Source organism: Elgaria multicarinata, chromosome 17 (assembly GCF_023053635.1).
Source record: "Elgaria multicarinata webbii isolate HBS135686 ecotype San Diego chromosome 17, rElgMul1.1.pri, whole genome shotgun sequence".
Taxonomy (NCBI): domain Eukaryota; kingdom Metazoa; phylum Chordata; class Lepidosauria; order Squamata; family Anguidae; genus Elgaria; species Elgaria multicarinata.
This window is the reverse complement of record NC_086187.1, coordinates 25,201,645-25,215,516: the sequence shown is the minus strand read 5'-3', so window position 1 is coordinate 25,215,516 and position 13,872 is coordinate 25,201,645. Positions and strand designations below refer to the sequence as shown.

The 13,872-nt window shown below is 48.7% G+C and overlaps 1 protein-coding gene across 1 annotated transcript; it reads left to right on the top strand.

Moving 5' to 3' along the window:
- The first annotated feature begins 1,763 nt into the window (after positions 1-1,763).
- ELFN1 (extracellular leucine rich repeat and fibronectin type III domain containing 1) lies at positions 1,764-4,297 on the top strand. Its single transcript, XM_063143627.1, has one exon. The coding sequence runs from the start codon at positions 1,764-1,766 to the stop codon at positions 4,152-4,154; it is 2,391 nt and encodes a 796-aa protein (XP_062999697.1). The 3' UTR covers positions 4,155-4,297.
- Positions 4,298-13,872: the final 9,575 nt, after the last annotated feature.

Sequence of the window (13,872 nt, the reverse complement as noted above, 5' to 3'; positions counted from 1 at the left end):
CTGGGAGGATGGAGAAGAGATCCTGGCCCTCCTCTGCGTGACAACCTTTTAAGTATTTGAAGAGTGCTCTCATGTCTCCCCTCAATCTTCTTTTCACCAGGCTAAACATGCCCAGTTCTTTCAGTCTCTCTTCATAGGGCTTTGTTTCCAGACCCCTGATCATCCTGGTTGCCCTCCTCTGAACACGCTCCAGCTTGTCTGCGTCCTTCTTGAATTATGGAGCCCAGAACTGGACACAATACTCTAGATGAGGCCTAACCAGGGCCCAATAGAAAGGAACCAGTACCTCACATGATTTGGAAGCTATACTTCTATTAATGTATCCCAAAATAGCATTTGCCTTTCTTGCAGCCATATTGCACTGTTGGCTCATATTCAGCTTGTGATCTACCACAATTCCAAGATCCTTACAGCTAGCCTTGTAACCCATCAAGGAATACCTGTGCTTAGGCCTCACAGTAAGGGCAGACAGGATAGAGGTGTGGATAAGGAGACTTTTTTCTCCATCTCGCGAATGCTAGAACTCGAGATCATCCCATGAAACCGATTGGTGGGAGATTCAGGACTGATAACCGGAGGGATTTATGCACACTGTTTAAACTGTGGAATTCACTATCACAAGATGGGGTGGTGGCCAACAAATTGATCGCAGAAGGGCAATTATCCGACAGATTACTGTGTTTTGGTTCATGTGCTAATTAGGGGAGCACAAATTTAGTCAGATCACATTATAATGCAAACTGGACCCTCCCCCCCCCCCCCAATCCCTACCCAAGTGTTGGACACTTTATGATGGACACCAGCCAAATAATTTTAGAGTTGGAGGGATTAACTTTACCCCCTCCCACAAATAATTTCCAGGGGTGTTTGAACTCCTTTCACCCGAGGGCCAAATTCCATTCCAGAGAAGTTTTCGGGGGCTGCAGTCTAGGGATGGGCGGAGCCAGAGGCAAAAGTTGTGGAGCCTAACCCCCCAAAATAACAATGTATCTTAGTTTGAAGTTCTTACCCCCAGTAACTTAACCTCAGGAGAAGCATTTCAGTCCTCTTAGCATGTGGAAAAACCTGCACGAACCTGAGAAACCACTAAAGGGGGAAAAGGGAGGAGCCAGGGAAAGGAGGCGTGGTCATTTGGGGACCCCCAGAGGGTCAGATTGGGACTGCAAGAGGACTGGGTATGGTCCCCTGATCCTGACGTTTTGCACCCCTAATATGGAGTTGTTGTTTTCTGCTTTGACCAATGGTGTCTCTTTGGTTTTGTGTTGGCAGGAGAACCAAGTGACCCAGCAAACACAGCATAAAGGGCGGGTCCAAGGAGAACAAGCGTGATGGAGAAGGAGCCCAACATCCAAGTGGAGGCTAGCAACCAGAAGACCATTGGAAGAGCCCGGGCCGAGAGGGAGAGGGAAGCTCGTACCTGAGTCAGAGCCTGTCTTCTCCCTAGATCCCTCCTTGGCCGGAGTGACTTTAAAGGAAGCCCGGTACGATGGCGGAAGAGCTGGCTTTCCAGGAGGACCTTTGCTAAAGCTTTGGCTTGTGGCGCCTGGAAAAGGTCAGCGCTGACTGAGACGTTTCCGTTTCCCCTCCACTGGACGTTTCCCTTCATGGTTCGGAACCATGAAGAGAAAGGAGAGAATGGCAAAGCTCCCCAAGAAAGGCTAGCCCGAGGCGGGGCTGGGTCGTAAGACAAACCACCCCCTTTCCCCTACCTCCCTTCCAGCAGATCACGGGGAAGATCCCCCAACTCTGGGTGGCCCTTCCAAATGGCAGGCCATCGGTGGGCCGTGACATCAGCACTGTGCGCTTGGATGGCGGCCGCGTCTCTCCTGTACGTGGGCGAGGTGCGGGCCGACTGCTGGCTGATTGAGGGAGAGAAGGGCTTTGTGTGGCTGGCCATCTGCAGCCAGAACCAGCCCCCGTACGAGTCCATCCCTCAGCAGATCAACAGCACCATTTTGGACTTGAGACTGAACGACAACAAGATCAAGAGCGTCCAGTTCTCTTCCCTCAGCCGCTTCAGCAACCTCACATACCTCAACCTGACCAAGAATGAGATCTCCTACATCGAAGACGGTGCCTTTTCGGGACAGTACAACCTGCAGGTGCTGCAGCTGGGCTACAACCGCCTGAGGAACCTGACGGAGGGAATCCTTCGGGGACTGGGGAAGCTGGAGTACCTCTACCTCCAGGCGAACCTCATTGAGACTGTCACCCCCAATGCCTTCGGGGAGTGCCCCAATATTGTGAACATTGACTTGTCCATGAACAGGATCCAACGGCTGGACAGCAACACCTTCCGGGGCCTGAGCAAACTCTCGGTCTGTGAACTGTACAGCAACCCGTTCTATTGCTCCTGTGAGCTCCTGGGCTTCCTACAGTGGCTCGAGGGCTTCACCAACATGACGCGCACCTACGACCGCATGCAGTGTGACTCCCCGCCGGACTATTCCGGCTACTACCTTCTGGGCCAAGGACGGAGCGGGTACCGCAACGCCCTGGGCATGCTCTCCTCTCTCTGCACCGGCGGCCCCTATACCATGCCGCCTTATTTTATCCCCCCCAAGAACCCGGTGACCACAGCTCCTCCCGAGAGCCCGTGCCCCGAAGAAGAGTGCTTCTCCGGTGACGGCACCACGCCGCAGGTCTCCTTGCACACCCCCGTGATCGATCCGGGCCTGTACCCTACCATGAAAGTGAAGCACGTGACGCACAACTCGGCCGTGCTGAGCGTGCAAATCCCGGTGCCCTACAGCAAGTTGTACGCGCTGGCCCAGTTTGAGAACGGCCGGTACAGCATCCTCACCAAGCTCTTGAAGAAGAAAGAAGACATTGAGCTGACCAACCTGGGCCCGAACGAAGACTACACCTATTGCGTGACGTCTTCCAACCGGGTCTCACGGTACAACTACACTTGCCTCACCATCAACCTCAACAAGCAGAACAAGGACGAACCCCTACCCAGCCCTTCGACTGCCACTCATTACATCATGACCATCTTGGGCTGCCTGTTTGGCATGGTGATCGTCCTAGGGGTGGTGTACTACTGCCTCCGGAAGAGACGCCATCAGGAGGAGAAGCACAAGAAAGCTGCCGTCAACATGAAGAAGACCATCATCGAACTCAAGTATGGGCCGGAGATGGAGGCGACCAGCATCTCCCAGCTGTCCCAAGGTCAGATGCTGGGCGGCGAGACCATGACCCGCATCCCTTACCTCCCCTCTGTCGGAGAGGTGGAGCAGTACAAGCTGATCGACAGCAGCGAGACCCCGAAGGCGACGAAGGGTAACTACATGGAAGTGCGGACAGGGGAGCAGCCCGAACGGAGGGACTGCGAGCTGCCCATGCCGCCGGACAGCCAGAGCTCAGTGGCGGAGATCTCCACCATCACCAAAGAGGTGGACAAGGTGAACCAGATCATCAACAACTGCATCGATGCCTTGAAATCAGAATCCACCTCCTTCCAGGGAGTGAAGTCGGGGGCGGTGTCCACCGCCGAGCCCCAGCTAATGCTGTTGTCCGAACAGATCCCCAGCAAACACAGCTTCCTCGCCCCGGTCTACAAGGAGAGCTACAACCACCCGCTGCAGAGGCACCACAGCATGGAGGCCCCGCCAAAGCGTTCCAGCACCTCTTCCAGCGGCTCCATACGGAGCCCCAGATCCTTCCGCTCTGAGGGCTCTGGCCACAAATCAGAAGCCAAATATATCGAGAAGACGTCTCCGACCACAGACACCATCCTCACTGTGACGCCGGCGGCCGCTATCCTGCGAGCCGAGGCGGAGAAGATCCGTCAGTACAGCGAGCACCGGCACTCGTACCCAGGGTCCCACCAGGGGGAGCAGCACGACAGCATGGGCGGGCGCAAGCCCTCCATCTTGGAACCTTTGACCCGGCCTCGCCCCCGGGACTTGGCCTACTCTCAGCTCTCCCCTCAGTACCACAACCTGAGCTACTCCTCCAGCCCAGAGTACACCTGCAAACCGTCCCACAGCATCTGGGAGCGGTTCAAACTGAACCGCAAGCGGCACAAAGACGAGGAGGAGTACATGGCCGCCGGCCACGCCCTGCGCAAAAAGGTCCAGTTTGCCAAGGACGAGGATCTTCACGACATCTTAGACTACTGGAAAGGGGTTTCTGCCCAGCACAAGTCCTGAGGCTTTGACCCGCTCGTGACTTAACACTGGACCAAAAGGAAGGAAGGAAGGAAGGAAGGAAGGAAAAACAGACCTAAAAATCAGCAGCAGCTATTATTTTTAATCCAGACTTGTTCTTTGGAAACACACACACACACACACACACACACACACACACACACACCAAAATAAATAACTTATGAGAATCTATAATTATTCTATATAATGGTTCAGAGAGAGAGGGGGGGGTATTAAAATACCATCCCACGTTTGTGGGATCCACACCAAATTTGAAGAGAGGGGGGAGGTGATTAAAAACGAAGCTCTGGAGCGAAAAACAAGTTTTTGTTTCTTTTTTAAAAAACAACAATAACAACCGAAAATTGCATTAAAAAAAAAAAAAAGAAGGAAGGAAAGAAAGAAAGAAAAAGAAAGAAAAGAGAGAATCATAAAAGTGTAAGAGAGCCAGACAGAAAAGAAACGGAGTTTGGAGTAACCACTACTACATCGCATGACTCCTTATTCTGTGATATTTGTGGACTCTTGTGTACAGTTTTGTCTTCTTCTTCCTTTCAGTAACCAAAAAAGTAAAAACTAAACAGCAATGAAGGTAAATCAGGAAAAAGTTAGCAGAAGGATTAAAATAATAATAAAAAAGAGAGATCATCTTTTGGGTCTTTTGCAAATGGAGTCTTCCAGTTTAGACTATTAATCGCCTGAAAGTCCCATTTGTGTATTTTTTTTGGGGGGGGGGGTTGAAAAGGTCTGTCGCAACATCGCATTGTAAAACTGACACCATTCTATTGTACAGAGAGAAAAGAAATTCTATATTTGCAAACGTTTGCTGTATAATGAGAGAGAGAGAGAAAGAGAGAGGGGGGGGAAATATTACATCTACTAAAAGATATATATATCTATATATTCACCTGTTTGTACCAGGTTTTAATCATGGATTTTAGAAAAAAGAAGAGAAAAAAAACACCCTACCATTGGGCTTGGTTTGAAGTTTTTTTGTTTTGGTTTTTCGGTTGGGTCCGTTGTTCACTGTGGACGGTGGGTTGTCTCTTGCTTTCTAATGAATGTTTGTGACTTCCGTTCTGGTCCATTCGAAGTGCACTGAGAAAAAGACACATTCTGTAAGAGAAAATCAGAGTTGCTTTCATTATTCCAGGGTCAGAGGGGCAGCCGTCTTCTGAAATTAGCCCAAGGTGGGGAGGTTTTCTCAGCGCTTAGACTCAAGCCTTCCTCCGCGTGCCAAACTCATGCTCCTTCACTTACTCCATGTTACGCCCTTATTCTTCTTGGTATAGCAATCACGCCCAACCTCGTGCCCTCCAGATTTTTTGGACTACAACTCCCAGTATTCCTGACCATTGGGCAAAGCGGCTGATGCCAAAGACAGCTGAAGTCCAAAACGTCTGGAGGGCATCAAGCCGGTGAAGCTGGTGTTATAGTTTTAAGAAGATATGAATGTAAGAACCAGGTTTCATCCAATCCAGCATTCTGTTCACATAGTGGCCAACCAGCTGCCTGTGGGAAACTCATCACTAAGACATCAATGCAACAACATCCTCCTACCCATGTTCCCCAGCAACTGGTATTACACAGGCATACTGTTTCTGATACTGGAGGTAGCATATAATCATCATGACTAGTAGCCCTCTATAGCCTTCTCCTCCATGAATGGTCTAATGGTGGCCATCGCTACATCTTGTGATAGCAAATGGCACAGTTTAACTATGCCCCATGTGAAGAAGTCCTTCCTTTTATATCTGCCCCGAATCTCCCCTCATTCATAGAATCATAGAATAGCAGAGTTGGAAGGGGCCTACAAGGCCATCGAGTCCAACCCATCTCAGCATCATGAGATGCCCCCACTGGTTTCTGGTATTATAGGAAAGGGAGAAAAAATGCCTTCTCCACACGTTGCATAATTTTGTAGACTTCTATCATGTCTCTTCTCACTCTCTGTTTCCCTAAGCTTATTCCTTCGAGTGATACTCCTGTGCCGCTGCTAAAACCCTGAGTTCAAATCTCGCATGGAGCATGAGTTCATTCAGAGGGGTTAAACAAGCTGCAATTGTTCACCCCAAGCTATGCACCTGTGAAATAGTAGCCCTGGCTGGCCTTCCAGGGCTTGTGTAACCTCAGAAAGCATGTGGAATGCTTGGAGGAGGAGGAGGAGGAGGAGGAGGAGGAGGAGGAGGAGGAGGAGGAGGATAATAATTTTATTTGTTTTCCGCCTCTCCCTCTGGATCGAGGCGGGGTACCACATGAATGCAAACATCATATAACTAATTAAAACATTTAAAACTAATACATTATTAAAAGCAGCACATTATTAAAAGGAAAATTTAATAATGCTAAAGACCTATATAAAGTACCAGATATAATTATTGACTATTTTAATTACGCCTTTCCAAATCACTTGTCATTACTGGTTGCACTCGTCAGCCCCACGACAGCTTAAAACGCTCTCTACCTAAAACCTAGCACCTGATAAAAAAAAATACATAAAAAAAACCTTCCCTATTTAGTCAGTTGAATAAAGACGCCAGAAAAGCACAGAAGCTGTCATTACTGGAAGTCGAAAGGATGCCCACGCTTTCATGTCCGTGCCGTAGGAGCGAGATGCCTGTCGAGGGCGAGATTGAAAATCCGATGCACACACAGCCTGCTTTGGGAATTAAAGTCAGGTCTACAAAAGGGTCGGTCAGCAGGTCTTTGGGCAAAAGAAGAAAGAAAAAGGAAGGGGGGAATGGCATTGAAGTAACTGAAAGCACACCCAGGTTCCTGGGAAATGCAGCTACTTGTATGGGTTTTGTGGGAGAGTTTTTGTTCACTTCAATTATTTGTGGATGTGGCTGACAGTAGGGAAAGTGCGATTCGAGGAATATCTCCACACTGTGTACAACAGACCAGCCAGTTTCTGAGATTAGCCCCTGGCTAAAGGGCACAGAGCAGAAACTTCCCTCAAAAGGAAAGGGCGACAGCTTTGAGGTGTTCTTGTTGTCGCTGAGGGGGAAAAGAGACCGTAACAAACAGACGTTGGGGAGTGTAATGATAGAGGTACGTTAAACCCATAGTGCAGAATTGGGGTGTGAACTCCAAGACCAAATTCAATTCCGGAGACAATCTTGGCTGCTGAATTCAAATGGGGGTGTTCAAAGGCAAAATGCCAGCCTGTTTTAGCTTTAATGGTATCTAAGCCTTAAGGGAGGCATTTCAACCTTCTAGAATGAGAAAGAAATGTCAGAAAAGCCAGGAAAACACCCAAAGATAGGTGCTCAGGGCAAAGTAGGTGGGGCTACAGGAAGGGGTGTGGACATCTGGGAAGACCAAGAGGGCCATATGGAGACTCCGGAGTAGTCCGGATATGGCCTACAGGCTTGAGGTCCAACACCCATGGTGTGGAGAGGGGAGACATAAGAACAGGAGAAGATCCCTGCTGGATCAGACCAAAGGTCCGTCTAGTCCAGCATTCTGTTCCCACAGTGGTCAACCAGGTGCCTGTGGGAACTCACAAACAGGAGTGCAATAGCACCATACCACCCATGTTCCCCAGCAACTATTGTGCGTAAGCATACTGAATCTGATTCTAGCGGTAGCATACAGCCTTCAGGATTAATAGGCATGCATTGCCTTATCATGATTCTTCTCTCATAACACTAGAAATTCAGTGCTACCAAATGATACCAAACACCAGCAGTTTCCAACATGAGCAAGAGAGAGTATTTCCTTCACACAAGCAGTACTTACCTTATGGAACTCATTGTGTGCTGGCCAGACGTGTACATGATTATCATAGGACACACTCGTAATTGAGGATGGGTCTGTAAAAGGCTACTTACCATGACATCTACTTCCATGGAACCTCCATCTTCAGAGGCCCATGAGTACCAGATGGCAGGTACAAAGAGTCAGGGGTGGACATGGCTTGGATGTCTATCCTTCTGGGGAGCATCTGGAGGCATCTGGATGGCTTCTGTTGGAAGCAGAAGGCAGGGTGGGATGGAGCTTGGTTTGATCCAGGACGCCAGTTCTTCAACCTGATCCTTCAAGCATTCTGCTGCCACATGGAGTCAAGGCTGTAAGTTGGAGCCAAGCTCAAGTGGGGAAACATTCAGGACCCTGGACAAGGCTGGGGATGCTGTGCTAGTGACATAGTTTCAGGACCACAGCTAGCAAACCTGCCTTTATGACGAGACAAGTTGCTCTGGCCAGTGCTAAGGCAATGACTGGAGATCTCTGCTCTGGTCAAGGGAGTCACTTGGAAGCTCTGTCCCCTCACACATATGTGCATTTTTGTCCATCTTAGAAGGCCTTTTCACACAGCCATCAGCTCCTTCTAGGGCAACCTGCTGGCTGAGAATTATGGGATGTGCGCCTTCTCTCCTCTCTACCCTTGCTGTTTCCTTCTCCCTCCCAGCCTCGACCCTCACTATTTCTCTCCCATCACCCCCACCTCTTCAGCTCAGTTTTGATTAACCAGGTCCCCACGGCAGCCATTACGTGACTAGCCACAATCTCCGTGGGAACCATTTTGTGGTGGCGCCCACAATGGTATCTCAAATTCCCAAATATGCCCACGGGTCTGAAAAAGTTGGGGCCCTCCTTCCAGTCTATCCCTTCTAAGTCCCACCCTCTTGCTGGAAAGTGTGCACATCTCTTTCTGTGGACACGCCCTGGAATGTTGGGCTTGCCTGCTGGAATGAGAGGTCCTTGGCTCTTCAGGCGAACTCAACTCAGGGGAAGGGTTCCAGCTTGGGTTCTGCAGGGTCCTGACACAAGAGCGATGCAAATGAAACAAAGCACAGTATATCAGCATTTGCCTGTCATGACAAAAGGTAAGCACCTATCTACCTGGCACCCCAAGGAGTCATCTGCCTCCCACAAGTGCTGCAGAACCTGTTTGGAGACCAGTGATGGAAAAGAAACTCTCTGCGGAGTGAGCAATGTTGATAAAGGTCTCACCTTGTTTCTTCAATGCAAACCTGGCGGTACTTTCTCAGTTGAAACAGCTTAGGAATTCCAGGTGAACCTAGAAGAATTTAATGAGTTTAGTAAAATACATCAGGATGTTTCCTTACACCTCTAGTACTCATGTCAACACGGGCTGCATCACTCCCCCCTGAAAAATTGGATCCCCTGAAAAATTGGACAACAGATTTTTAAAAAAATATAAATTGAGCAGAAGAATCTTTAAAATATCAATCACTTATTATTGAATACAAGTATTTATATATATATATATATATATATATATATATATATATATATATACACACACACACACACACACACACACACACACACACACACACATAGGCAGCAAGTGGCATCTTAGGAGAGGCATTTTCCGTTTTTGCACACACAGGTGGTAACGCCTCCTCTATGGCCACACATCTTACAGCACATGCATCCGTCACCTGAAAAGAACATAAGTCTGTTTCTCGCTGCAAAGCTATGGTTTTTACCCATGTGATCATTAAATCATAGAATCATAGAATAGTAGAGTTGGAAGAGGGCTATAAGGCCATCGAGTCCAACTCCCTGCTCAATGCAGGAACCCACCCTAAAGCATCCCTGACAGATGGTTGTCCAGCTGCCTCTTGAAGGCCTCTAGTGTGGGAGAGCCCACAACCTCCCTAGGTAACTGATTCCATTGTTGTACTGCTCTAACAGTCAGGAAGTTTTTCCTGTTGTCCAGCCAGAATCTGGCTTCCTGTCACTTGAGCCCATGATTCTGTGTCCTGCACTCTGGGATGATCGAGAAGAGATCCTGGCCCTCCTCTGTGTGACAACCTTTGAAGTATTTGAAGAGTGCTCTCATGTCTCCCCTCAATCTTCTCTTCTCCAGGCTAAACAGGCCCAGTTCTTTCAGTCTTTCATAGGGCTTTGTTTCCAGACCCCTGATCATCCTGGTTGCCCTCCTCTGAACACGCTCCAGCTTGTCTGCATCCTTCTTGAATTGTGGAGCCCAGAACTGGATGCAATACTCTAGATGAGGCCTAATCAGGGCTGATAGAGAGGAACCAGTACCTCATGCGATTTGGAAGCTATACTTCTATTAATGCAGCCCAAAATAGCATTTGCCTTTCTTGTAGCCATAATGCACTGTTGTCTCATATTCAGCTTGTGACGAGCTGTTGGCTGATATTCAGCTTGTGAATATGAACTCCATACAATTAATCAACTAAGATGGCTTTAATTGGTTAACAGCCCTACATTTTCCTCCTGTGCAAAATATGAGAGCGAAAGTAAAAATAACAGCCCTGTTAGGACTAGAGATGTCAGGGAAATCCATAATGTATTCAAATGTGTTTAGATTTCTATGAATCCAGTTCACAAATTCCACAGCAAACCAGTTTTTCCCATGTCACACAGATTCTGCAGACTCGCAGAAGGTGTAGTTTTTTAAAATTATTATTTTCCAGAATTTTACACAAATTTAATTGCACATTTCCCCAATAAGATAAAGTGTGCATTTTGGGGTAGGAGGATTTGCACATTGGACAGATTTGCAGATTTTTGCGTGTGTGAATTTGTGTAAATTCATGAAATCAGAAAAATCTGGTTCCATCCATACGCGGAGGATGGAACGAAAGTCACCTGACCATCTGTGAAATTAACTTCACAAAATCCACAGATCCCTAATTAGGAAGGGAAGTTGCTTGTTCTTACTGATGGCTGTATGAGTCAGAAAACAGGCTGGAGTCTTTCCCTCCTGCCTCCAGCCCTAAAATTTTGCCCCCCTGCACTCCAGAGCTTTGACATGAAGGTCTAGGAAAGAACCGGCAATTAGTCTTTCCTGTCCTTTTCTCTATTTCCTAACTCCAGGGAAGAGAACTGCTCACCCGTCAAATGTTTGCCCTCATCAGCACTGTGTAGACCTCCAGCCTCTCCAGAGCTCAGCTCCTGCACAGGTCACAGCTATGCTCTTGCATCTTTCGGGCATTCCCTGATCTTACGTCCCTTCTCCACCCCTTCACCTTCTCATCTCTTCCCGCCTCCTTCCTCTTTCATTTCAGTCTCTCCCTTTTCTCCTTCTCCCACAATGGCAGAGACGTGGCACTGAGCAGCGCCAAGTTCATCTCAATGAGCAGACATTTTAAAAGTTCAATTGTCATCCTTCAGGACTGTCGTGGGTTTCCGGAAGCTATTTTGTACTGGGGAAGAGGAGATGAAGATTCAGGATCATTTCTAGGTTCAGCGTGCAGAGGATTGTGAGGGTGCAAGGAATCTGGAACAGCTATGGTGAATATTCCGGGAAAACCCAATGCTGTAACACTCCTGAAGCTAAGAAAACAATCATAGAATTTAAGAGTTGGGAAGGGACCTTGCAGATGATCTAGTCAAACTCTGTTCAAACACAGTTGCAACTGCAACATCCCTGACAGATGGCCTCTTCTTTAAATACCTCCAGCAATGAACCTCCCAAGGAAGTCTCTTCCATGGTCAAACAGCTCTTGCTGTTAGGACGTTCCTCTCAAGCTTAGCTGGAGCACACCCCTTTTCATAAAGGGCACACTTGCAACGCACACCTTTTAGTCATAGCCCTGTGTTCTAGAGCACGAGAAGATGTCTGCTCCACCTTCCATGTGACAACAGGCTTGGTCCTGTGTCTCATGGAAGATCGCCGGGAGCTCCGTGTCAGGTGATGGACTTTTCTAAAAAAAAAAAAGACCAGGGTATAAAAACACCACCATCGTCAGCTTAATATAGCCCCAGTACTGCACAATCCTGTTCGTGGAGCATTGAAGGGTGCTTTACAATGTAAGTGGGGCAGAATCTCAGAGCTGAGGTCCCCATCTAGCACTCTGAAGTTCCCCTGATGGCCGTGCTTTCCCCATCTCCTTTTTCCCAGATGGCCCATCATGTGGTTCTTTCCTGGCTTTTGGAAATTTCCTCCCACCTCTATTCTAAAACATTGAAATGCCTCTCCTTAAAGCTCTTATTGGCAGTACTGTCAATAAGAGCTTTAAGCTAAAATAGGCTGGACTTCTGCCCCGCCCCTTTGCCTTTAGCCCCTCCTTTTTCACCTTTGGCCCCATCCACCACTGGGATGCATCTCCCGAGAGCATCTCTGAAACGGAATTCAGCCCTCGATCTGAATCATAGAATCATAGAATAGTAGAGTTGGAAGGGGCCCATACGGCCATTGAGTCCAACCCCATGCTCAATGCAGGAATCTACCCTAAAGCATCCCTGACAGATGGCTGCCCAGCTGCCTCTTGAAAGCCTCTAGTGTGGGAGAGCCCACAAGAAGTTCAACACCATCAAGAAACACAACACAACAGCAAACTTACAAATACATCATAGAATCTAAAACAACAGTCAATGCGGTTCATTAACAAAATTAACGGATAGCTTTATGGAGCCTCTATGTTCCAGGCAACCAGCCGCTGAACCCCAGGGAGGCCACGGTGGGACGGAGCTGTTGCTTCACGTTCCGCTTGCGGGCTTTCCCAGGAGCACCTGTCCGGCCAAGATGGGATACCAGATGCTGTACTGGCAACAAGGAAGTGGACTCTTGAATAAGGATTAGTCTTGGCTACGGGAGGAATGTTTGGGAGGGAGAAGAAGGCATAATCCAGAGGGAAAGAGATCTCTGGGCCAGCTGTGGGGATCATGTGGCCAGCCTCAGCACAGAGGCTGGCCCAGACCCAAGAGAAGATGGATGAATGAGAGTAATTTAAGACCGGGCTCACTGCACTACTCTATTTTTAGCCGCAGCAGTTTGGAAACCCAACACAGAATCTATTAACATTTCTGAGTGCTACCAGAAGGAGGGACAATACAGGAGGGGAAACACAGCCACACTATTTCATCATCATCATCATCATCATCATCATCATCATCATAATCATGACAGTCACCCAGGCAAACACCTGGGAGTGTTCTGAACAGGTCAATCTGCCTTATATTAAGACGAGCTATTGGTCCACCCAGCCCAGTCATCTCAACCTGGATTTGGCAGGTGCAGTTCAGAGTTCCGGGAAGAGAAAGGACTTTCCCAACCTGACTTGGGGATTGAACCCAGCACTTCCTGCGTGCAACACATGTGCTCTGCGCCCGAGCTGCAGCCTCACAAGGCAAGCCGAGGGAGAGCCAGAGGACGGCCTGGGCTTGGGGGAATGCATGCTGGAGGCTGAAGAAGAGAGTGCTGGCATCCCCCTCCGCCATGCTCCGTAGCCCAACAGGCTGTCCAGTGTGCCGGCCAGGAGGCCCGTGTCCCGAGGGGACTCCGCGCTCTCCAAAGCGCTGGCGTTGTTGCCGTTGCCCTCCAAGTACAGAACGTCTCGCGTTCCCAAGGTGCGAAGGGTTATTTCGCAGGGAAGGGACAAGATTACACAGCTGCCCTTTCCATGCCTGACACTTTGCCCTTTTCAGCGGAGAGGAAAATCGGAACAAGCGCCAGCCTTAAGGGCAAGATGGCAGGAAGGAGGAGGAGGAGGACGAGATGGCTTAAAGGAGGGAGCTAATTTAGCTCAAAGAAAAGGGAAGCACCATTAAAGATGCCTTTGTTAAGCTGCAAAAACAAGCATGCAAATGCCAGGGGAGAGACAGGGGGCTTTTAGGTCAAGGTACATCTTGTGCCTGCCAAGAAGAGGCCCAGATGTGTTCTCATTTTATAAGGAGGACGGTGGTGGTGGTGGTGGTGGTGGGAAACGGGAGAAGAAAATTGTCTGGGAGAACTACATAAGGCATGTGGTGATGGTGCAATGATGATGACCAT

Coding starts and splice junctions, on each gene's coding strand:
- ELFN1 (XM_063143627.1), top strand. CDS start 1,764: ATGGCAGGCCATCGGTGGGCCGTGACATCAGCACTGTGCGCTTGGATG.